Source organism: Phalacrocorax aristotelis, chromosome 1 (genome assembly GCF_949628215.1).
Source record: "Phalacrocorax aristotelis chromosome 1, bGulAri2.1, whole genome shotgun sequence".
Lineage (NCBI taxonomy): Eukaryota > Metazoa > Chordata > Aves > Suliformes > Phalacrocoracidae > Phalacrocorax > Phalacrocorax aristotelis.
In genome coordinates this window covers 150953617-150977851 of record NC_134276.1, presented here as the reverse complement: position 1 = coordinate 150977851, position 24235 = coordinate 150953617, and the positions used below count along the sequence as shown (strand labels likewise).

The window sequence follows — 24235 nt, the reverse complement described above, 5'->3', positions numbered from 1 at the left end:
ACAATGTTAACTTCACAAAACGAAGTGCTCAAACTGAGGGAATTCCAGAGCTTTGTTTCTTTCTGCAGTCCTAATAAGCCTCCTTGTGTACATATATTATGACAAATCTTTATTTTCCTCTTGAGTGTCTCCTCATAGAATGTTGCAGTGTGCTCGCTGAAGACACACACTTTTTGTATTTTATTTTATTGTTCCAGTTCAGTATGTGGTCCAGTTCTGCACATTGTTCAGTGGTGGTGTGAAGATGAAGTTGTTCTATAACAATCATCAGTATTATTTCAGTGTTCAAAATAGTAACAGAACTGTCTTACTGAGCAGTGATTTTGGTGGTTCTTATTAATCAAGCTTTTGAGGTCTGTTGATATGAAAAATATGTGTATGTTTTAAAATATTTTTAATATTGTTTAGATATATATAAAAACATTGATTCTCTGACTTTGGCTTTGAAGACTGAAAGTTATCTGACAGAAGAAAGGATTTGTTACACAATGACAGTATGGACTCTACATTTTCACAGAATTTTCATGGTGTAAATGTTCAAGGGCTCTGGGCCTGTCTGTACTAAACCTTTGGCCCGATTATCTGCATGAAGTATTATAAGAGTGAGAATTATAATTTGGTACCATGGGCATTGAGATAAGGTGTGTTTTCATGCATCAAGCCTTTTAGATTTAGATTTCATGCAATCCTTTTAGATTTATAGGTTTCAAGTTTCATGTGGCCTTCTTCGTTTATATAGTTAAACAGTTGGGGAAATTTTAAGTAATGCTGTAGATACCTGTATCATTTGAAAGGTTTATTGCCCAACTTTTATTGCTTTTTGACATCAAAGGTATGGAGTGATAGTTGTATTCTGCACATGAATTCAAGTTTCCAAACAGTATGAGAGTTATGAGGATTGATTTGACAGTTGGACTTGATGATCTTATAGGTCTTTTCCAACCTTAATAGATTCTATGATTCTATGATCTGAGTATTACAAGCACTAGGTAATTTCAAGACTTCCATCTTTTAAACTGCTTTAGGAAAGCTTGAGGTTGTCTCAGAATATCTGCCTAATATATTAGAAAGACATTAATTTTGATTCAGACATGAGAAGGTGGATGTCAATAGTGTATAACCTTATAATTACTCCTTTCTTTGACATACATATTTTGTTTGAAGACATTCTGGTCCATGCGGGAGATGATCTACTTCAGAATATTTTGTTGATGGTTGTGGCTTTATTAATATTGTTGTCTTTTATCCAACCAGTAGATTGCAGTACCACAGATCAGTTTCCCAACAGGTGAATCTAGTTTTGCAAGTTAGTTAAAAAAAAAAAAAATTCCACTAATTTTGATTTAGAGGTTGAGTAAGAATTCCCGTGTGGAATTGGATGTGTTGGGCTGACATACTTTAATTTTCTGTGTTAACTTAGCTATACTTTCTATGTTTGTTTTATTGGACAGATAGAACCGTGTATTGTACAAGCTGAGTTGGTGCCAACATAATATTTCCAATAAGTTGTTTAATCGCTGAACAAGTCTGCTTTCAAACTGGGCAATGCGCCCATTGCCAGTGTGCAGCACTGGGTTAGAACAACTTAACAGTTATACTGGTTGTGTTTGAAAAGCATCCTGACTCAATTCAGCTGTAACTGTTGGACAAGGTAGTTAAGTATGCCAGTAATTTTTTAACATCATCAGAAAAGGACTTTCCTTTTTTTCTTCGTCTCTGGAGGCCATCAGCACACTTTCACACTAATAGAAGTTTTTTTAGCACCAAGGAAAATTTGCTGTCTTTGCAATTTTCCCAGCACCAGTTGGCTTACATTGCAAAAAGCAGAGCTCTGTGTTGAACCTATATTTTTTTGGAAGAACTCAAAGCACTGACTAGCCATATGCCACATAATTTGAACATATATATTTCAAAGAGATATGTTCTTGATCATACTTTTCTTATAGGTTCTGAAGACAATATTAAAGCAGAATTGTTTGTGATCTGTTCTAAAAGTATTTCTGAAATACAGAAGAAATATTCTTCCCCCTCTTGTGCATAACATACCAGATAGGAAGCTAGTATATCATTCTCCTTTCTAAATAGTAAATTAAAGAGCCGTCTCTACTACTTGCATGATGTTTTGGGGAAATCTTGCGACCGAAGAGTCTGTCTTTTATTCCAAAATCCAAACTCCAGATATAATTATGGAGAAAAGGGCTGAGGAAGCAAAGCTAGCCTGTTTTGTTTTGATTGGACTAAAAGTTTAGACTTAAGTTCTCTGTGGTCAGGAGGCTGAGATGAAAGGGTCTGTAATTAGATTCAATACTCCATGTGTCTTAATGCCCTGAAAGGCTAAACCCTGTCAGCAGGCAATGGTAGTTGCCAGGATCATCAAAAATAATTCATAGATGCAAGTGAAAAGGAAATTATGCACGCGTTCTGAAATAGTTTGTTCTTACTTGATCTGTCTTGTTTCTGTAAAAAGAAAGGATAGGAAATCCCTCAAAATATCTAGTAAACAAGTAGAACTTGAGGTTGAAAAGAAATCATTTTACTTCTGGAAACAGATTGCCTAGATCTCGTACGTAGTCCTCTATATTCAAGTCATGTTTCATTAGTTTCTCCTTTTGATCCTCCTATTTTCCTTCCATGAGATATAGTGCTACCCAAAGCAAAATAGTCTGTTACATGCCTGCATTTTTTGCTATATACACATGTGTGTATGAACAGTGAAAAGATTTCTACGTAGCACATACCACATTGTCACAAGAGGGCAGGTGCATCTTTTGATTAATAGCTTATACCAAATAATAGTTAAGGTTTTTGTTACAGGAACTTCCACATTTAGGTTAATGGTAATGAGCAAAACAAAGCATGCGTTTGGCTGAATTAACAGTTGAGGGTAACACCTGAGGATGAGTTCGGTGTGGTGACCTTCTGCAAACGAAGTGATGGTACTTGAGGGTTCCACTCTTCCCCAGTCCAGTGACCCAGCACTGGAGCTGATGGGAAGTGTGCCCTGGACCACACTCTGAGTGCTCTTCTCTTTTACAGGCAAGTTAAAGACCAAAATAAGAAAGTAGCAAATCTGAAGCACAAAGAGCAAGTGGAGAAAAAGAAGAGTGCACAGATGCTGGAGGAGGCCAGGAGACGAGAGGATAATCTTAATGACAGCTCCCAACAGCTTCAGGTAACATGGGAATTGAACTAAAGCAATGTGGTCAACCAGCCAGGCTTAGCTACCCCACTCCCCGCTGTACCCCCTGATCCATTTTCATAGTTGTTACCAAAGAAGTTTGTAACTGACTGTTTAAAAGGACACATCTATCCCAGAGCACTTCAGAGAAAGCAGCCTCTCTCAGTTGACTTTGTAGCTTACCCTGTTTTCATGAAAGGGAAAAATATTTGTAACTGTCAACTCAGTTATGAAGTGCATCATTCAAATAATTTTATCATTTCAACATTAAGATTGGTGTGGTATTTCTTTCTTCGCTACTCTTCTAACAGCCTTTCTCTTTAGCTGTTTTGTGTATTTTCCCAGCTGGTTTTACCTTATATTGGTGCCTTTTCTTCAGTAAATGAAAGATAACCAAGTAAGCATTTGTATGGTAAATTGAAATTATTATGAGGTAACTGGAGGACCATGTTTTCTGTGTTTACTCATCTTTGTTTCACAGTGAAGACCTACTCTACCTCACAAATTCTGGGTATGCTTACTAATGAGTTTGCTTTATTTCTGAAATGATAACACGCTGCTGCCCCACAGAATTATCTAGTTACCTCACATCTACCTAGGTATATGGAAGTCACCAGTATGAAAGCAAGTCAAATATTTCTCAGTGTGCTATATGTTGATATTCACTGTAGATGGTTTGTCAAATGGTAAGTTTTCAAGTGCTGTTATAAAAATGTTGAACTATTTCCATGAAATAAAGCGAAGACACCATGATGCTAAGTGAAGAGATAATAGCTATTTTGCCTGTGATTTCTTTAATTTACAGAAATAACTTTCCTTTTGGTGAGTGAGAATAAACATGGAAACAATAATCTACACTTGAGACTTTTAAATTTTTTTTAAACTGGAGAGCAAGCCTTCCTATAGGTGTTTTCCTTTGTTATCCTAGGTTAAATTCTGTTTCTTGTGCCAGCTACGTATCTTAATTCATCTACAGTGAAGACATAGAATCAATCCAAGTAGTTCACTAGCAAAGATAAATCCCCTTCTTCATTTAAACAGGTACTTCTTTACTCTGTTCTGTGGAATTCCATGGGGATGGGTTCAACTCTTTAAGAACTCTTGAAAGAACCACAGAAACGTGTCCATGTGGAATGCTCTCTGATGCACCATTTTGTGGTTTTCCCCCTCAATTCCAGTCCTATATGTGAAGGGCACTGAAATAGTTAAGTTCGAAGTATATGAAAGTGATTTCATAACTGCAGACTTTTATATAAGGCTGGGATGTGAGATTTCTACATCTGCTAATGGGTTTTGTGGCTGTAATGCTATGGCAATCCACAAGGCTCTCATTATGTGGCAGGTTAAGTTCAAATAACAGTCCTCCCTGTATTAGTGAAATGTCTTTAAAAATTCTTAAAGCTAATACAATATTTGATTAGATTTGTAATCTGCATTTGAGAAAATGTATATTTTAAGTTTGAAAAGATAAGTGGTACTTGACACTTGCCTTGTAGTTATGTGCATGGTGTATTTTTCAAATGATACCATTCCATAAGGTCATCTTTTTTGTTTTGATGTAGCACTTTCAGATTTTAAAAGGCGTGGCTTTCTTTTCTGGCTTTTTTCCCCACAATTATTCTTTCCCTTTCATTTTTCTATCTTTTACACAAGTGGAATGCATTGGAAGAAGCCTGAAATATTTTTTTTTCTCTCAGCTCCTATTTGCATACTAAAATTTCTGTCATTTTTTTTTAACAGTAAATTATATAATGTGTTTGTGCAGCTACCCATAGCAATGGACAGACAGTGATATTCTGGTTACTGATAATTTCTCCTGTTAAAGCTATTTAACACCAGCTTCTGACACTTCAAAGAGTTTTTGCAGCTTTGGTGGCAGCAATGAGGGAGCTCTTCTTCAGAAATTAGGTGGCCAAAAATGGTGCTGCTTTGTATCAGAGTTTTTAAGAATGTGTAGCTGTCCTTGCGCTGTACTACCCAAGTCTTTACTTAAAGTGTTTTAGCAGTAGAGGGATCATAAATATGAAACTATGACTAGCATAGTTAGCATAATTTTGCTCTAAATATTTCCTCTATTTTAATTTCAAATTAAGCAACTTATGTCTAGGAACAAGAAGCAACCAGTTGTCCTTCTGAGGAAGCGAAGTAGTTTGATTTTTTTTCTTTTTCTCCAGTGTTACGTTCTTGTAGGCTGTTAAACAACAGAGAAGCTAAAATTGGGAACAAAGATGTCAAAGTGTATAATTTTATTATCTTCACCTTTTTATATTCAGGTTTTCCAGTTAGAGATGTCCATACTGCTTTCTATGTAATTATATGCAAGTATTTCTGAGATTAAAAATAGACATTATTAAATGCATATAAGAATTTACATTGAAGTTGGATGTGATAGTCAACATTAAATGTGTGAGTTTTCATAGTATTAATATTACTTGATTTTCCCTAGTGCCTTTCCTGCTCTTGTGAACCTAATTGTCCTGTTTGGGTGGGCTTGATTTTAGAGAGTCTTTCCCCATATTCAACACAAGGCTGAAGGGAATGCTTTCATTCACAGATGAAAAAGGTCTGTATGCTCTAATGAAAATATCAGGCTAAGGTAAAATATGGAGTGTTTAATGACAAGTGACAGGTTCAATAAAAACTCCTTCCTTTAGAAGAGCCCTCTGCTTATAGCCTCTCTCTCTCAAGGACTGCAACGTTTTGGTTTCCTGGAAGTAAAATTTACCCAGGACCACATTTCAATTTGTTAGTTATGGAGACCTGTCTTCTCCATAGACTCTAAAGGGCACTGCCTTCTAATCAATTTAAAAAAAATTAAACCTGAGAGGAACGTAGATATTTATTTTTTTTTTAATGGAACCATTGTTGGCTTTGGGGTCAGGACACACAAGCACCAATTTCAGATAATTTTGGTCTTGGTTTTGGCTGGAATTAATAATAAGACATTATGAAATGCTTAAAAATATATGATCTGCATGTTCTTCGGTTGACCGTCTGCAATCCAGTCAAATAAACACGCTCCCAAGCACATACTCCACTCTTCCTCTCTCTGTCCCTAACAGGCATGTGGTTTCTTTCTTCCTGAGTCCAGTAACAAAATGTTCGTTTATTCAGAGAGCTCTGATGATGGAAATTTGGTATTTTGGGGAGTGGAGGAAGAATGAAAACCATAATGTCTCAATTCTAGTGAGACGGATAAATGGCTTTCCAAATTTGTCTTTTCCTCCTGGGTTCCCTTAAACCACAACTCTCCAGAGATCTGAGAGGTTAACGAGTGTCTGGTCTATAAGCAGGATTTAAAAAAAAAAGCTGTTGGGCTGGAGTAGAAAATTTTTGCTTCAAGTAACTAAAGCTTGGCTATTGTGAAAAGGAATTGATATGCTGTCTTGTCCTAGAAAGGTAACATTTACTGAAATTTCATGCTATTTGAATGGGTACTTGGAACTGACATCTGGAAGGTAGTATGCACATTTTCTTGTTCTGTCACTCCAGCATCTTCCAGACTTTTTAGGAGGAATTTTCAGAATATCTTGTGGCATGGAGTTGTGTACTATTGGATCTGTACTGCAGCAGCTATCCATCAGTCTCCAATTGCTGCTGACAAACTGTATGTCCAGAAGCTTTGTAAAATATATTTGAATGCTTTAATGAACAACTGTAGCACCAAGTAAATTTATTAATTTTTTCCTCTTTCTCCACACCCAAGTTTAGGTAATTTGATGTATAATTCCTAATCTGTTATTTCTATACTCAAGTATATTTTGTTTGTTCCTTGTAATTATGTAATTCTCTTATCACATTGAGCATTAAATACGAAAATATCCTTCTAGTGGAAAGAACAGAATTTTCAATTTAAAGGAATGTGCTAATTTTTGTTCAATAATGCTTTTACTGGCATCTCAATGAAATAATTTGGTAACCAAATACCTTCTCATCAAATGAACCCTTCTAAATTGATCAGGAACTATTTGTTGTGAGGCACCACAGCATGTATACACAGTCAATAACAACATTCAAAAATCTGAAAATCCAGGTGAAGCCTAGTACATCTGGTCTTAAATTATTGAAGAATTTCCTCTTCACGAGCTATGATTGGATCTTAAGGGTAGGGTGGCTGAAGTTCTTTCATGTGATCTGTTGATAGTAATACCATGCCATGATGAAAATGATGGTTTGTCATCTTTTGGCTGTTAGTAAAGAGAGATTGCGCTTCCCTAGTCTATGAACTTGCCTTTGGGCAGTGTGTACAAAGCTCTGAAGAAGCAGTTAGAATTAAAGAAAACCTTTCCAAGTTTAAAGTTCAAGATTTCCTCCATAACTTTCTAGGCATCATCAGCTCTGAAGAAAATCAGTTATGCTAGTAAAATGGTGTTACATGTTTTCCTGAGATAAGTGAATTTCAAGTACTGAGCTCCTGGCTAATTTCTCTTCCATAAAGACCACTGCTATATCAGATTCCAGCCTTGCCTGCCAGCTGCATGGGGTATACTTTCTGTATCCCTCCGATAGCACAGCTCAGCTTGTTAAGGCCCATGAAACTGTCAGCTACTCCATTTCATCCTGGTAGAAATCTATTCTTTAATGCCATCTTGCATCTGTAGGATTTATTCCAGAGAACAGTTTGACATATCAGACCTGTATTGCCTCACTGAGCTCAGATTAATCTTGGGGAATTATTCAGAACAAAATGTTCTTCTGCTCTCTCTTCCTCTCCTAGTACTTTTTAGACATTAATTAGATCAGGGAGAAGTTTTGGCCTCCCTGTCCCTGGATAATTCTCTGCGTTGTCCAGCCCTTGGGCCTGACTAGATGCCATTCACACCTACACAGATGGATATAATTTCACTAAATGGTATATTCAGTTCTAGGTTATCCTCCTTCTGTCCTCTAGGACAGAACTCATGACATAAAGCACCGAAAGGATATGCATTTGTTTTGCAATTTTTTTTTAAATAAATTTATTAGCATTTTATGAAGACATAACTTTTTCTTGTCGGTCACCAGACCATTCCTAGCTCTCCGTAATGGACAAAACTTAACATTGTTACATATTCTTGATAATTAAGCAAAAATATGATTCTGAGTTCACAGATTATATGAATTAGAATTGTACTGTCTGTCTCTCAGTATTATGTAGGACTTTTGTTAATGAAAATGCAGCAGGTGTGAGCAAATACAAGCTTTAAATAACAATCATGCCTCATGAAATATTAAATGGAATAAATGTATGCAAATTATTCCTCCTTTTTCATTTGGGCTAGATGCAGTTGTAGTCAGTAGGTAGTTTTGGGATCAGCTGACCCTCCAACCCTTTCTCAGAGAGATTCTGTGACAGCTGGCTATGCATCAGAAAACAGGATATACATATGCAGTAGAGACTTTAATATGTATCATGATTTATTAGTAATGTAACATTCCAGTAACAATTTAAACTTCCATCAGCTTTTACAATATGTTACAGAAAATACAACAAAAGTTGCATTCTGTACTTACTTGGAAGCTTGTGATTTTCAGCACAGTGTGTGCAGTTACTATAGACACAGGCAAGTATTTAACCCTGGCAGATGCCTGGAGAAAAACTAGCTCTTACTCTTATCATGTCATAACTCTCCCTGTCAGGAGAGCTTTTCCTGACTTTCCTGGATGTCTGGGAGAAGTTCCAAAAATGATGACCTTTTAGCTAGGCTTTTTGTGACTTATAGTGAGGGGAAGTTTCTCAGGGAGGGGGGATTACTTTGAATTTTAGCCTTTTGGGGGGGAATTAAAAAGTGATAACTAAGCATTCCTGGATACACCTACTTACATTAAGTGGATAGTGTATGGATGATGAACAGACAGCCACCTTTCATATTTTGTTATATCTGTGTGAAGTAATACAGTAGTTATGGACAATACTCAGGTATGGTATTCTTCATTTGCAATGCTCTGAAATGGAAAAAAGACTTGGGAATTTTCACAATGTTGTTACCATAACAATTTTTATCACTTAACATCACAGGGCCAGGACTAGAAAGAGATACTAGTTCATTGAATAGTGGAGAAATATTGCATGTTACAAAAATCAGTGCATAATATGAAATAGCGATATCATGAAATTGCATGTTCATGTAAAAATTACACTATTGGATTTCCGTCTCAGTGAGACAGTAGTGCACATAAAAATTAGCTTCTAGCTAAAAGAGATGGTTTCTTCCATTTTCTCTATTGAAGTCATAAAGTGCACCTTTATTTCAAGGGAGATCATGAAGACTTGCTAACAGATTGCCAGAAAATAAACAGGAGAAGACAAGAAAATTATCTGGACAAACAAGAAGGAATGAAGTTAAGTCCTGCAGCATCTGCTCAGATGAGGTCCTGTTCTTAGGGATGTTAGTCCTTTTCAATCTCGTATCATTTTCGATCTGATGGACTTTGCGAGACAGTAAAATCTCCTTTCACTAGAAGGAGGTTCATCAAGACAAACTTTTGTATGCGTTAAGTCTTAAGAGTATTTACCTGGGTCTGTTTCTAATAAAATTTTCCCAATTTTCCATACAGAAATCTGATATCTGTATTTCTCCAAAAAGCTGTAGACAGACAGAGTATATAGTAATATGGGACACCATTAAAAAAGTGTAAGTTTACCTCTCCCATTTCTTAATTTTCTTGATTTTGTTAGTTTTTGGTGTGTTACTATTATTACAATGTAAGCTGGAGCCATGAGCAAATTGTGGGGACAACCCTGTCTCCAGTTTTAGTAAAGGCTTTTTTTCTGATGAATGTTTAGAAGGTCTGAGTAACTTCATTGTTGCACATGTGCAGTGTCACATGTCAAAGCAACAAAAAAAAAATATACTTTTGAACATGAAAATTAGTTGTCTCAAAAACTGATTTCTCCATTGCTGTATGAATTGTTCAGTTGTGTTATTAAAGAAGGGAGATGCATGTTTTTCCTCCATCTAAAGCATAATATACATTTCTGACTATCAGAATAAATATATGGGCTTGTTCTTAGGTTTGATATGGCAGTTCTTATAGACACAGAATCTGTCATTTCTACATAATCGGTGTTTACAACATTAAATATGTTGTTGAAGAATCAGCACCTTCTGTGTTTGACCAGAAGAGAGCACTCCTTCCAGAAAACACGTTACCATAACGTTTACAGAAACTAAGCTTGAAGAGACTTGACATTTGGAATGGCGAAGCGTATCCCTAGACAGACACGTAGCCATCTGCTCTATTTGTTTTCACTTTATGGTTTAATTTACCATACATTTATTATGTTCAGGTTAGACATATTCACTGCCTTGACATCTTTAAAAAAGATGAACTATTTGACTCTGTCTCCTTACATAATGTAAAAATGCTCTGCAGTTTTGAGCAGACAGCTGGAAAAATTTCATGAAAGTCACTATTTACAACTAGCATTAGGCAGTCTCCCAGTTATCCCAGTATTTCCTTAACTGCAAATTGAGATTTGTAGTGAGAGAAAGCCATTATATGGCTTGAGAGTTTTTAATAGAGGAAAGAGGACTCCCTACATCCTAACGTTTCTCTGTGATCCATCAGGAATATTATTCTCCAGACACACTTTCACCCAGTCTTTTCTGCAGAAACATTAGGTGTCAGTGGAAGATGAAACCTGCTATTTGTACTCTCTTGCCTGTTTGGCAAAGAGCAGGGTTGGTACCCTTTATGATATGCCAGAAACTAAGTACAGCGAAGACTGGACAGCTGAATGTGTGCCAACAAACTTAACCGCTAGATGTTTTTTACATGGACTGTTTTTTTCCCCAAGATTAGTATCTGAGTTCAAACTCCTTTCCTAAAAACTGTCAGAGAGATTAATGTAACTGTTGACAACATGGTGTGGTTCCTGTGAGGAGGTCTCTCCTGAGAGTAGAAAACATTGAGGGCCAGATTTAAGCAAAACAATAGGAGTACATTCAAGGGGAAGAACAGCTCTCTCTTCATTTTGGTGTCTTATTTCATGAGCCTGAGAAAAGGCAATAAATTTGCATTTTTTCCCTCTTCTGATTTTTTTTTTCCTTCCCTCTCTCTCACAAGCTTTTTTTTTACTTGCTGTGTTGAAAATGGTTTCTAACTCATCTCTCCCCAAGAATAAAAATGCCCAGTTGCTGCGGCTTATTTCATAGTCTCATTGTTCAATAAAATCACTATTCTGCCTTATTCTTGTTCTGCCCAATAAAAAAGGAAAGGGGATGCGCTGATGATGGGGACCTACAGACAGACAGAATACAGAATTTATTTTAAAAAAATAATACACGTGGAATTTTTTTCAGTTCTATGCCTGTGGCAACAAATGCTTCAGCATTTCCTTTAAAAAATTTCTTCTAATTTATTTCAAGTAGTAGTACACCTAATTAACTTCATTCTAATCCAGTATTATTCCTTAGTCTTGCTTACTAAATTGCCTAAATTGCTGTCACCCTTAAACTAGTCTTCCTTTTTTTTTCCACCTCCCTATAGACACAAGCCTCTTCTGTCTTTAATTAGCCCTTTTCCTATTAAATTTTCCTCTTTGCCTAAAATTTACACACTCTTAGGATATATCAGAACAACTGCCCTTACTGTGATGTGCAAATACTAGCTGGGATTGAGGCTTAGGCTGCAAATCATGCATTCATAACTGACAGAAGGTTGTAAAATACTGAAAGTCAGCACCAGTCCTTTCAGCTGTTGAACTTTCTTTGAGGTACACTCAGATCTGAATGCAGGCGGTGGGAAAACTAACTGTATTGGTATCACTTAGTCTTACACTGATGATTAAAAGAGGATGGTCTCCTGAATGTTCTAGAAAATGTCCATAATCAGTTAAAATTCATCAACAAATTCAGCTTGGAACATTGTGTTGTTTTTGTTGCTGTTGTTTGAATTCTACCTGTCTTGATATCTTTGAGGTCAGATGGTTTTCCAAAGCACAGCATGAAAAGCAAGGGAATAAAAGCTAAAGAAATTCAGTGTCCCAACAACAGTTATCCATGCCCTTCTAGGGCACAGTTTTTTCCTCGATGCTGGTCAGCACCCATGTACTTTTCTCTTCCTCCTTTTGAAAAACCGTTCAATATTCCTAACCTGTAAATATTTTTTGTATTTTAAGTGCTTATGTCTTTATGTTGTAGTGACATGGAACAAGTATTGCTTTATGCTAAGGCAACGTATCTGGTTAAAAATAGCAAATATAGTATTTTCTGTAAATGAGACTAAATTTCTCAATTATATTTATTCAGGATATTTGAATGAAAGGTAACCTATATAACTCCACAGATATCTCATAACTCTAACTCATGGATAAAATAGCAGATGAAACTCAGTATCTGAGTCCATATTAATTTATGTCAGGAGAAACAATCTTAAATTTATGTACACAATGATGGGTTCTGATTTAGCAATATTACTGTATGACAACAATCTTGGAATTGGAATAAATATCTTCATGAAAATATTATTGGTTAGCAGAACTGTTAAAAAACATAATGTTGAGAAATATTAAACAACAAAACAGAAAATACTACTATGCCACTGTCAAAATACTACTATGCCATATCAGCAGTGTATTCACCTCTTGGGTAATGTGAAATGATGTAGCTCATCCACCACAGAAAGGCTATGACAAAAGCAGAAAATGTAAAGAAAAGGAAGAAAATAGTAAACGTAAGGATGAGCTTCTGTTCAAACAGATATTAAATACATTTGAACACTTGAACATGGAAAAGAAATCAGTGAAGACAAGAGCCAGGGAGTACTTCTTCCAGCTTTGCGTGCTGAGAACAATAGATGATCATTTTGAAATATTTAGGGCTAAAGAAAAACAATAACTATTTTTCTCTCTCCTCTGACCTAGTTCAGGCTTTTATAAAAACAACTAGAATTTTATACAAAGAAGTGAGAATCTCTCAGAATGTGAAGAGTTTCCACTTTCTCATCCTTTTGGTTTTTATGCCAGTGAATTTAAATGGTAGTTTTTATGAATGTTGTGTTGCTATGTTGCCTGTTTAAATGCCAGTATCAGTGTAACACTGAAAATAACCTAACAAGAAACTTTTCTTCCCAAATACTTCATTTCAGTATTTTCAAACTCATTATTCCTTATGATTTTGGTATCTAAATGTCCAATTTTTACTTTGTCTTTTCAGTATTCTGTTCTTATTAGTTGTCTCTAATAGGTTTCATGTTCCATACATGCGTATGAATTGACTGTTGCTGCACTGCTGTCATTCCGTTCTTCCTGATCCTTTCTTGCTGAAATTTTTTAAAGTTTCTGTTATTGTATCCCAGTCATAAGTATGCTTACTTCCTGTATCCAAATGTATCTTTAGACTTTCAGATACAGTGGTAAAGGTGATCTGTGCATTTACTGGTTAAGGTATTTAGAACAGAACCAGTTTTTAATATTTTAAGCAAAAACATTTCCCTAAATCAAGATATGTATATTTGGTTAGCAGCAGAATCCAGGTTGTACCAAGACAGATCTTTTCCTTGAAAGTAACTTCACTTGATGCATCTGGCTTGCAGGGGGATTGTGGGTGGGTTGGGGTGTTCCCAGGTGGTATGAGAAATTTTGATAATTTAATTCTGATGTGAAATTGTTTTGATGATCTCTAGTCTGAAGCTGGAGAGATAGGAGATCTCCTGCATGGAGTGAAAGTAATAATGTTGGGGATCTTTTACATTAAATAAAATGAATAGTGGTTAGCAATCGTATCTTGCTAGACTCTTAGCCCTATGCCAGGACTGATGGCTGCTTTAGAGGAAGCAGTTCCTAGCACAAACGCAATAGCTACTCTACTATGATGAAGATCAGGAAGAAGGCATCAAAGACTAAAATGAATGTACAAGACCAGAGGTGATTGCAGGAATTCCCTTCAAAACTGAGAGTGTGGGAGAGATTCAGTGGCGTCAACTGCTGAGTACACACTTCCTCAGTGGTGTTGTATCACTAGCAATTTTTCTCATATGTTCAGCTATGAAAAAGACGGAAGACAAGAGAAGGGAACTTTTATAGCTGCCTCTCTGTGTGTGCTGCTTCTGCTGCTCTTTTTTACGGAATGATTGAAAATGCTCAAAGAAAGGAAGGTCTTACAACTACTGTGATATATTAGTACAATGATGATGACAGGACTGACATCGGCAAGGAAAGTTCAGAGGAACAGGACTGTATCAAGGGAATAACCTATGGGTTTGAGCTTTGTATTACTAGTGCAGGTAGTTAAAACTGTCGCTGTTTTTTGCTGTAATCCCATATCAGTTTAGGAGTCTTGAGTCTTAGTATTGATTTATTTAATGAAGAAATCTTTTTACAGTAGCATTTCCCCAATTAGCCTCTCAAAAAAAAAAAAAACCAAACCAAACAACAACAACAAAAAAAAAAACCACAAAACCCCATAAGAATTAGAGATATCTGTTGCTTTTGTTCACCTCAGAACATTTTCACAGCTGTATTGTCAGCCTTGGGTCTCATTCCAATAGTCCGTGCAGTGACCCACTGTGGTTAGATAGAAGCACTGTCCCTGTAGGTTTTAAAAATGCAAATGTGGTAATTTGCAACAGCTGAAGCAAAATGTTAAAGCTGTTGGCACCCTGCTTGAGCTACTAAATGGTAAACCTGGTTGTTAGTATTGGCAAGGTACTTCAGTCTGTCTAGGTGGTTGCTAATGAAAAGTGCCTGTACAAAACCAACATGCCTAACTGATTGCTGTGTTGGGAGCGCCAAGCTTAGAGTAACAGGAAAGAAGTGTCAAAAGCATAGTAGCTATCAGGAAGAGACGTTGCCGGTTTCTTGTAGGAATAATCAGTTCTGCCTTTCCCTTTTAGGCCTGTGTAATAGTGTCTAAATCTGTTTGTGCTTTTCTTTTCTTCCCTTTCCTCTCCATTCTCCTTCAAGAAATGTGTAAATCTAGATGCAATGGAATTCCTCTTCAGTAGCAGAGTAGGATATTGGAATTACAGAGCCTTATGATGGACATAATTCAACTAGTATTGATTAGGATCCTTTCTTATGGTTACTGCAAGCTCTGTGTATTTCTGATTGCTCCTGGTGTTGAACAAAACTGCTATGTATTCTGGAAACACTTTTTGAAAGTAACACACTTGAGTGGTAACACATAAAATACCTTGGAAGAAAAAAATATGAACGGCTGGTGTTCATACATTTTTGTAGGCATACTGGGTAATGTTCAGAAACGTTATACAATGGATACGATAGATAGAAATGTATATGATACATTTGTAGCAATTTTCAGGCAAAAATAACAAATGCACAAGTTTTGTTAAGAGTCCTTAATCTGTGTTCAAGAAATAGACAATGTGAAAAATTGAACATTTCTCTTCACTAAGTTTTCACTAAGATTTTTTTGTCTCCTGTTTCACTCCCCTTTCATTTAAATTAGAGCCATTAAGAATTATATACATGTATCTAAATATTATCTGTTACAGTCTGTATTCAGAGTTGATGTATTTCTTTTCCAATTTTCATGGACTTGTGGGGTTTTTTTTCCATGTAAATATGTTTTAAAGACAATACATGCCTGTTTTGCGCTTAGGATTGTACATGTGTCGCATATGGAATGTTATTTGTATCTTGATATACCTCAAAATTATTTCTTTTAGTGATAGCTATCATTCAATGCTAATGTCATTGCATAGCATTGCCATTGCATCTGTATTTTTTGGCTGCTTCTTTGTGACCTATATGTTTATGAACAGAAATTAGTCTACATAACTTCTGATGGATGAATTAGTTCTATATTTATTTTGTTAGCCTGTAGAGAAGAGCTTTTTTTTTAACAGATGCTTACCACTTCACTTAAATTCTATATAAGTAATCTCAATACCAACATGTTTCCCATCATAAATTTGTCATGTTATTTTACAGACATATTTTACTATCTAGGTGGGGTTTTGTCTTCGTTAATGAGGTAGGTAGCCACAAGAACTTTGTGCAGAGTAGAGCAGCCGCCTGCCTGTTTTTATTCTTTGTATTTTACTAACTTCTTTAGTTGAGCACACTTTATGAATTTATTTCGTGCAATTGTCCATATAACATATAACTTTTAAAGTATGCATCCTTCCCATGTGCACAAGAGCAGATATTTTTGCATATTCTGCATCACTCTTAAGTGTTCTCCTACACTGCAGCAATGATACTCAAGGGACAATGCTGTCCGAACACCACTCCATATTCTGCCTTTCTATTTCAAAAGAAAAATTCACTGGCCATTTCTCATAAACTGTTGGCTTCCGTATGTTTTTTTTTTTACTGTGCTCATTTTAATGCACTGGTTCAATTATATTTATCATGTCTGGAAATAATTTTTATCCATTTTTTCTTTTTACTGTAAATACATATTTTTTCTTTCTGCAACTGATGATCCGCAAGCGCACGCATATTCTGGATGTACACGCCTTCTCTTTTTCCACTTAGGAGAATGTACTCATCGCCTTCTGCTGTCCCTCATGTTTTCAATGCTGCATATGCAGTGCTGTGGCCAGCTTTGTTGCACTTCCCTCTCGACCCCCAGTGGAATGAAATTCTGCTGCTGCAGTTTTTTCTCCTTTTGTCTCTAGTTCTTTTCCTGCATTTATGCAACTTGTCAAGCTTGAATTCCAAACTACGGGTCTTATTTGGCAGATATAACTTTCCAGATGTTGACATATATTGTCCTAATGAGATAGTCATTGTGCATCTCAGGTCTAATCTCTCCAAAAATGAGGAAATGGTTGAGGAGCTCCTGCTGGCAGTTTCTCAGCTGAAGAGACATCATCAGCTCTTGGACTGTTCCTTTCATTCAGGAACTCATGATAATTACACATGCTGTTGCTGTACTTACAGAGAAACCCTCTTTGGCTCACTCTGTGAGAAACAGGGACTTAATATAAACCAAATACTTGGATATACTCAGCTTCTGCCTAGACAGACAGAGGTTTCCCCATCACAGGTAACCCCTGATACTTCAGTTCATTTTCCAGCTGAGGGCATCAAGACAGCTGTATGCAGCATTGATGATACTAGCATTAGCATTTCTAGTTATTCTATAAACTCCACTGTTTGTTCATGCCCAGCAATATGTATAGTAGCAGCTGTTTACATGGTAGTTTGCCTCTTTGTTAATTTATTTTTGTCTTCAGAATCCTTACTATTGGATCTATGTTTATTGGTGGTTCATGCTGCATCTTGGTACTAAGCTATACACTACCCTAAAGGTATTTCCTTCTTCAGGAATTTACAGTCTTCTTTTATTCCACTCTTCAAGACAGCATGTTGTTGGTTTTTTGTTGTTTCTTTTTGTTTCGTTTTGTTTATTGCCATCTTCTTCAGTGAATGGTAGTGAATACAGAGAGAAACGATTCACCATGGACAACATCTGCCTTGGCTGAGTTTCACAGGGACCCCAAACAATCTTTTTCAGCTAGGTCCTGTTGTAACTACCATACGGGATATGTACTGTGGTGTTCTGGCCTTCAGTGTTTACCCAATGTGTATTCTTGAAAACCCATTAAGTCAAAGCATTGTTTCCTTAGTGCAAGAGGTATTTCTCCATTTATGAGTGACAATTTTGCATGCTTTTCTTGTTCAGAGACTTCTTCAAGTACTTGATCAGCATGTGGAGGCAAATGAGGGAGATCCACCATGCTCACCTGAGCTTTAAGGCCCATAATTATTTGCTTCTGAAATAAAATGAAACTGTAAAACCACCTTTTGGCACCACCACACTGTGTATTCCCTTAAAGCTTCAGGACCTCTTAAAAATGTCTACAGGTTTTTATAAGTATTTTTCAGAGAAAAGCAGAGATTAATCAACAAATCAATTTATTTTCATCAGTTGTACTCTTCTGAAGAGTAGCATCTTTCCTTCTGGGTTCAGCAGTGCAGTAGTTAAACCAACACTGCAGAAACCCACTTTCCATAATGTACTGAGAGTCTTTTGACATTTTTTAATAGACTCCTGAGATGGCAAACCAGAAGTCCTCAGTAATGGGCTGACTACAGTAGAACCAATTTTTCCTCTTCATAAGGTAACTTTGCAGAAGAAACTTTGTAAGATTTCAATTTTTCATGTTAATCAACCAGTATGCACTTCAGAGTTGCAATTAATCAGGCCCTCATATTTTTTAACTGTGAAAAATTCCTAACATTTGTAGGTGGGCTGCTTCCAAATATTGGTTAAGAATTTGTTGTATCAATAACTAAATGACAGTTTGTATCCAGGAGGAAGTTTTAAGTAGTACTTCTGGTAGCTGGCAGTCTTGAGTTCCCAGCCCAGGTTCCACTTATCTAGTGGAAGGTCAATTCACAAAGGAGGATTATTTTTTTTTTCTGGGGAGAGTTTAATTCAATCTAGAATGGACTGAGATCATTATCAGTAGGTTTCTTGTCTAGGTTATGGCTTCTTGAGGAAATACATGATAAGAAAGAGCAGTAGTTCACAGGAATAAGTCCTTGTAACAATTTCGCTGTTTAAGAAATAATTGATTCCCAGTTCGAAACACTTCCAGTACTGTGTTCTTCCCTTCTGGTCTATGAAAGCACACAGGCAAAGGGCTATATGAAAATGATCTTTCCCTACCTAGGTCATTGGCTAGTCCTAAAAATATTCTTAACAGTTAAAAGCATTACACTGAAGCCTCCTCAAACTGTTAACTAATCTTTCCCAAGAGTTAACTAGAGAAATCCACCTTAATTCCAATTCAAAGAGTGAAATTAGGCCTTAAGGACCTTTGTTAGTCTCGTCTAAGACACAGTTATGAAGAAGTTTGCCAGGATACCTCAGATTTAATTGAACCTAAATGCCTTCGTGGAAATTTATATTTCATGCACTTTCATAAAATTTCATGGCAGATTACACATCACATGAATGCAGGATAGATTAAATGGATACAGCCTTTCAATATGCATCACTCGACATCCTACCACTTCCTTCCTGAAGTGAAAGAAAAAGCCCAGAAATGTGCGTCAGTCACACCTCCTTTTCCTTTCAGGCTTTCAGACAGACATGTATTGGAATGAGTTTTGCATACAAATCAGCTACAGGATCATAGTGGGGGTACCAAAATTTTTATTGTACCTGAACTCTTGGCACTCCCACAGTGTCAGATGGGTTTTTCATTTTTCTTTGTGCTGCCACCGGTGAGCATAAAGGCAGAGCTATCTCCTCTATCCCAGTTTAATTCCATCTCTGCTGTGGAATCTTGTGCATATGGGACTCAGGAGGAGAGGGAGGGGAGGTCACAGAGGTATTTGGGTAGGTAATACATCTTGAAGAATCCAGTTACTTTACAGGTAAGTAATGTCTTTTTTTTTTAATTTCTGAATAGTCATCTGTATAAGCTTCATGAAAAGAGACTGCCACTGTATATCATCGTGCAACTTCACCAAAATACAGGAAGATAAATTTTCCCTCGGTGTCATATTCTAATGTATATATGAAGCAACTCAAGTTGCACTCTAGTCCGCTGCTTCAGAGAATCAGTCACTGCGGGAAAGAAGTCGTAGCTGTAGTTATAATTAACAGAAGTTTTTCTCTCAGAGTTTAATGCTTATCACAATAAAGATAGAATACTTCATGTAACTAAACAGAGGAAAGCGGCAGCAGCACAGGTTAAGGTCAGCATAAGCCTGCCATATTTCAGAGTTTAGAGCCAAACAAGTGGAAAAACATGCTGCTAAGTTAAAAGGCAAATGCTGGTTCACTTTTATTTACTTTTTCTCTATTAGTATGTTTTGTTTGAAACAGCAGCTTACATTTTAAAAAATAATAATTCAAATGCTGAGCAATTAGTCATGAATCAAAGAGCTAGAAACAAAAGAAAAGTGTCTTAAGAGTATTCTCCATGAGTGGAGGTGCTCTCTGGGTAAGTCTGCTACTCTCACCTGGCATCGGTGTGGTTCTGTAAGGTGGTTACACATTTTGTGACACTGTTACAAGAGTAAACTTGCATGACTTTTAACTGGGTTCGTCTGAGACAGAAAGTGAAAACTTGTAACTAAGCTGTCCTTACTGGATGAGTATTAGACTAAAGTTAAAAGATAATCGTTTCTAGGCAGTTCTTTGTAAGTCAACGCTGGACATTTTTAAACTTGCAACCTTTTAGGATATATATAAAAGTTTGTGTATTATTTTAGGAAAAACAATTACATATGACTGCAGACTTTTCAAGTGCAGGTAATGTGGCACTGTCTTGATCAGTTTTGGTACCATCAATTGCTCTTCTTCCTGTCCCTCAAGAGTTCACCTGTCTGAATAGAGCACTATGTGGTGTCAAGGTTAATAGAGTGTCGAATTCACCGCTTAAACATTTGCCTGGGATGAAGAGTGGGCATACCTTACGTGTTAGAATGTTTTATTCTGCATTCTTGTTTTAAGGCAGTTTCCATTTTACATGCAGCTGTTGAAATGAACTGTTCCCATTTCTGTTGTTTGAAAGGGAGAGCTACACTTCCACACTTCCTTGGGTATTCATGAATAACATATCAAGAAGTAGGGTTGATACTTATTGTGGAATACAGATAGACAAATAAATATTTTTAATGTCTGGCACAGTTAATATTCTGTGCTGAGTTTTTTGTAAACTTGTTATTCATCTTTTTGATGAGTCTTTGGTTAGGCTAATCATAACCATAGAGTAGTTTTGGCAGATTATTACCAGTGTTTCAGAAAGATTCAAAAAGTATGAAAACATGTTCTGCAACTCCTATTTTTGAAATTAGGATCTCTCCATTTGTTTCTTTAAAAATCAGCAATTACTTGCTCTATGAATCCACTTTGGAAAGCAACCATCAGCAGAAAGCTCCTCTGCAAAGCCTAACAAATGGTGTTGCCTGTACTAGTGGCTGAATACCAGCCTTTCTCTACACAAGGGCAGTGATGGCAGAGGTCTCACACTGGTCTGATACAAAGCTTTGCATCTCTGCTGGAACGCTCTATTGAAAGTGGCAGTTTTGAGACTGCCAGAAATGGTGTTCATACAAGAAGTATCCTTGGTGATGTATCCCAAGTCCTAGAAAGCAGGAATTCAGGAATAAGTCAGGTTCATTCTTTAAACTTCAATGACTAATTTTTGCATTATGAAGGTTGCAAGGTCAAATTTTTTCCAAGTCAGTCATCTTTTTCCTTATTCTTTATATGGTATGAAACACTTTCAGAGAAACAGTGGAAAATTTCAGTCCTAAATACAAAAGGACAGAAGACAAAGGGGTAAATCTGACAAAAAGCAAAATGCGAAAAACAAAGGGAAACATTTTTGATTCTTCCACTGCTGCTGAGATGGCTAAAGAGTTCATGTGGTAACTTGAATATATATATTAATATCTCATCTGAACTCTATGATCTAAACCAATCTGCAAGACAAGCGATGCAGAAATCTTCCATCAAGCTGCTCATTTCTGATGGATTTGTTAAGCAGCCATGGTCCAAGACATTCACAGATACCTGTGAGGACAGCCTGCTTTGCAATCTTTTGTCCAAGCTACTACAGCAGAAGCAGGAGATGTACATTTATTTTCCTAGCAATATTAAAGTAAGGAGGGTCTCCTCTACAAATAACAATACCGTTAATTTTTTATATAATTTTTTGAAGTTATAGTGTTTGTATAAACCAATAAACCAGTATATTTTCTGAGGAGCAATACCGTTTTCTTCAATGGTCTTTGAGTATATGTGGGACTTCAGAACTTGCAACTGTGAGGACGCTCTTAATCAGAGAATGAATTTTAAGGGAATCTTGATACTTGAATGTCTGGGATTCAGACAGCCCAGATGAACCCTTCATAATTCTTAGAGAGTTTTTGATGAAAACTTCCTTAAAGACTTAATCTGAACAATGGAAAACTCTGTTGGGTTAATGTTTGCTTTTCTCTCCCTTAACCTGGAAATGGCAAGTTTGAAACTGCAGCGCTGTTTCCCTTCTTGCCACACCTGCTGGTGAATGTGTGAGCAAATGGGCAATGCTAAATGCCTGCTACCTTCCCACCAATTCTGCTTCTATGCTTCTTTGGAACTGCTTGCTAATCTTTATTTACCAACAACCCTTGCTTATCTATGCTGTATAATCTGACAAGACTGTGGTATATCCAACACAGAGGGCAAGCACTCTTGCTTTGAGGTCCTGCTTTACTAGCATTCTTCTTCTCTTTACTGTAGTCTTCCTCCTACTCTTGCATCACATCATCCTTCTTTCCTTTGTGTGAAGATGATTTGCCTGCAGTTGCGCCTTGGGAGGGAGAAACACATTTTGTTTGGCGTAAAACTTGGTTGGTTAAAAGGCTGTAGTTCCAAACAAGTCGTCTTCACCTAGTCTTCCATCATTTTCCAGGACAATCTACGTAAAAAGGATGATCGGATTGAAGAATTGGAAGAGGCACTCAGAGAAAGTGTTCAGATAACTGCAGAGCGGGAAATGGTGCTAGCACAAGAGGAGTCAGCCAGGATCAATGCTGAGAAACAGGTCTGCAATCTTATAAAGTCACTGGTAGTCCTCTTAGGAAAGTAACCAGACAGTAAAGTACTGTTTTCCGTGCTTTACTGTGAGACACAGCTGGTTTTGTTTGATGATCCTGTATCTCTGTTCTAACATTAAGTAACAGAACTCAAAGTCTGCAAAGCCTTCATGATAAGTTGTATTTCGTAGGTAAGATTTTCATGAAATTAAAGGAAATATAAGGTATCCTGAGCTTTAAAATATTATTTTAAGTAGTAATTCTTCTGATCTGTCTTGCCTGTCAAAGCTATCTTCCTATGTGTAAGCATACTTACATTCACTATGTTGTTCATTGAATGTATTTTAAAACAATTTTTATTAGCATACTTGTGGTTATAGACCACAGCCTTGTTGCACTTGCAAAACAAATGGATAAAGAGACAAATCCCTTGGCTTGAGCCAAGCATACACACAGAAAATACGCGTATGTGTGTTGAAGCCACAAGTGTGCACTTTTATGCATGAATTGATTCTGTGCCCCTGCTGAGGTACTCTGAAGAATCGTGTATGTGCCTGATTTTAACTCATGTTAAGTAATCATCAAGAAAACATGCCATAAGTAGTGAATAAAATTCCATGAAATTTTGATAGAGCTCTTATTGTGCTTTTTGTGAGCCTCTTCAGTGTTTTTCACTGTGCCTTACTTGACCATAATAAGCAAACAGGAGCATTTGGTCAGTTGCACTGTAATGTCATGATGTCTTTGTTGTTTATGTAAAAAAATTCTCACTAACTGCACTTCAAAATGTTTTGAGAGATTTTTTCCAACGTGTATTCTTATATCACATACTTTAACTAAAAAGAAGATATAAATACCTTAGTAATAATCCAAGTTTTCAGGCAGAAAGCAACTGTTTCTCTTTAGGCTAAAGTCAAGCTCAGCTGTTTGCTGATAGACATATTGAGGATAATTCTGGTTGCTGTACCATAAAATCCTGGACAATGTTAGAGTGTTCACTTTCAGGAACGCCTTCTTTCCAAACTTCTTGTAGGCTTTAAAAAAATTGGATGAAATAGAAATATTAAATAGGTAGTGAATACCACATCAAAGATTAGATGCCCTTGAAAAGAAAATCTATATCTTACAGTGGAGTAGGTTCTATGCTGAGATGCAAAAGTAAACAAAATAGTATGTGTTTTGATGCCTAGAATGTCACAATGTTTTAATTTTTGTTACAAGATAAAGTGACCATTTTTATATTCTTTGAGCACCTAGAAGCTCGTAGAACTCACCCTTTTGTGATGTCTGTGCTTGAAATGCAGAACAAGATGCATAAGAGTGAATTTTTTGAGGGAAGGTTTTGAAGAAGGTAGAGTGTGCTCATTTTGTAGGGGTTAGAAGTACTGAATTAGAGAAGTAAGCACAAAGATGAACACTTACAGATTTCGTGCACGCATAATGTAGGCATGTATTAGAGGATGATCGTAGGTCATTTCGGTATCGAAAGTGAAAGATGGGTAGAGTACAGTTTGCAAAGGATGAGTAACTTACATTTGATTCGCTAGCAAAGGGGCATGCTAGTAGCATTAACATCATCAAAGCTACTGACAAGATTACTGCATAAATGGGCACAACCT

The 24235-nt window shown here is 36.6% G+C and overlaps 1 protein-coding gene across 7 annotated transcripts in view; it reads left to right on the top strand.

The window, feature by feature from the left end:
* The window catches only part of ERC1 (ELKS/RAB6-interacting/CAST family member 1), a 303504-nt gene that overhangs the window by 158685 nt on the left and 120584 nt on the right, over positions 1 to 24235 (top strand). For 5 of the 7 annotated variants that reach the window (XM_075115897.1, XM_075115916.1, XM_075115923.1 and 2 more), the window contains 2 exons: positions 3037 to 3172; positions 22493 to 22624. In XM_075115897.1, coding sequence (XP_074971998.1) covers positions 3037 to 3172; positions 22493 to 22624 — 268 coding nt within the window. The remainder of the gene's footprint in view (positions 1 to 3036; positions 3173 to 22492; positions 22625 to 24235) is intronic. The other 2 variants (XM_075115935.1, XM_075115945.1) reach the window with 1 other exon arrangement.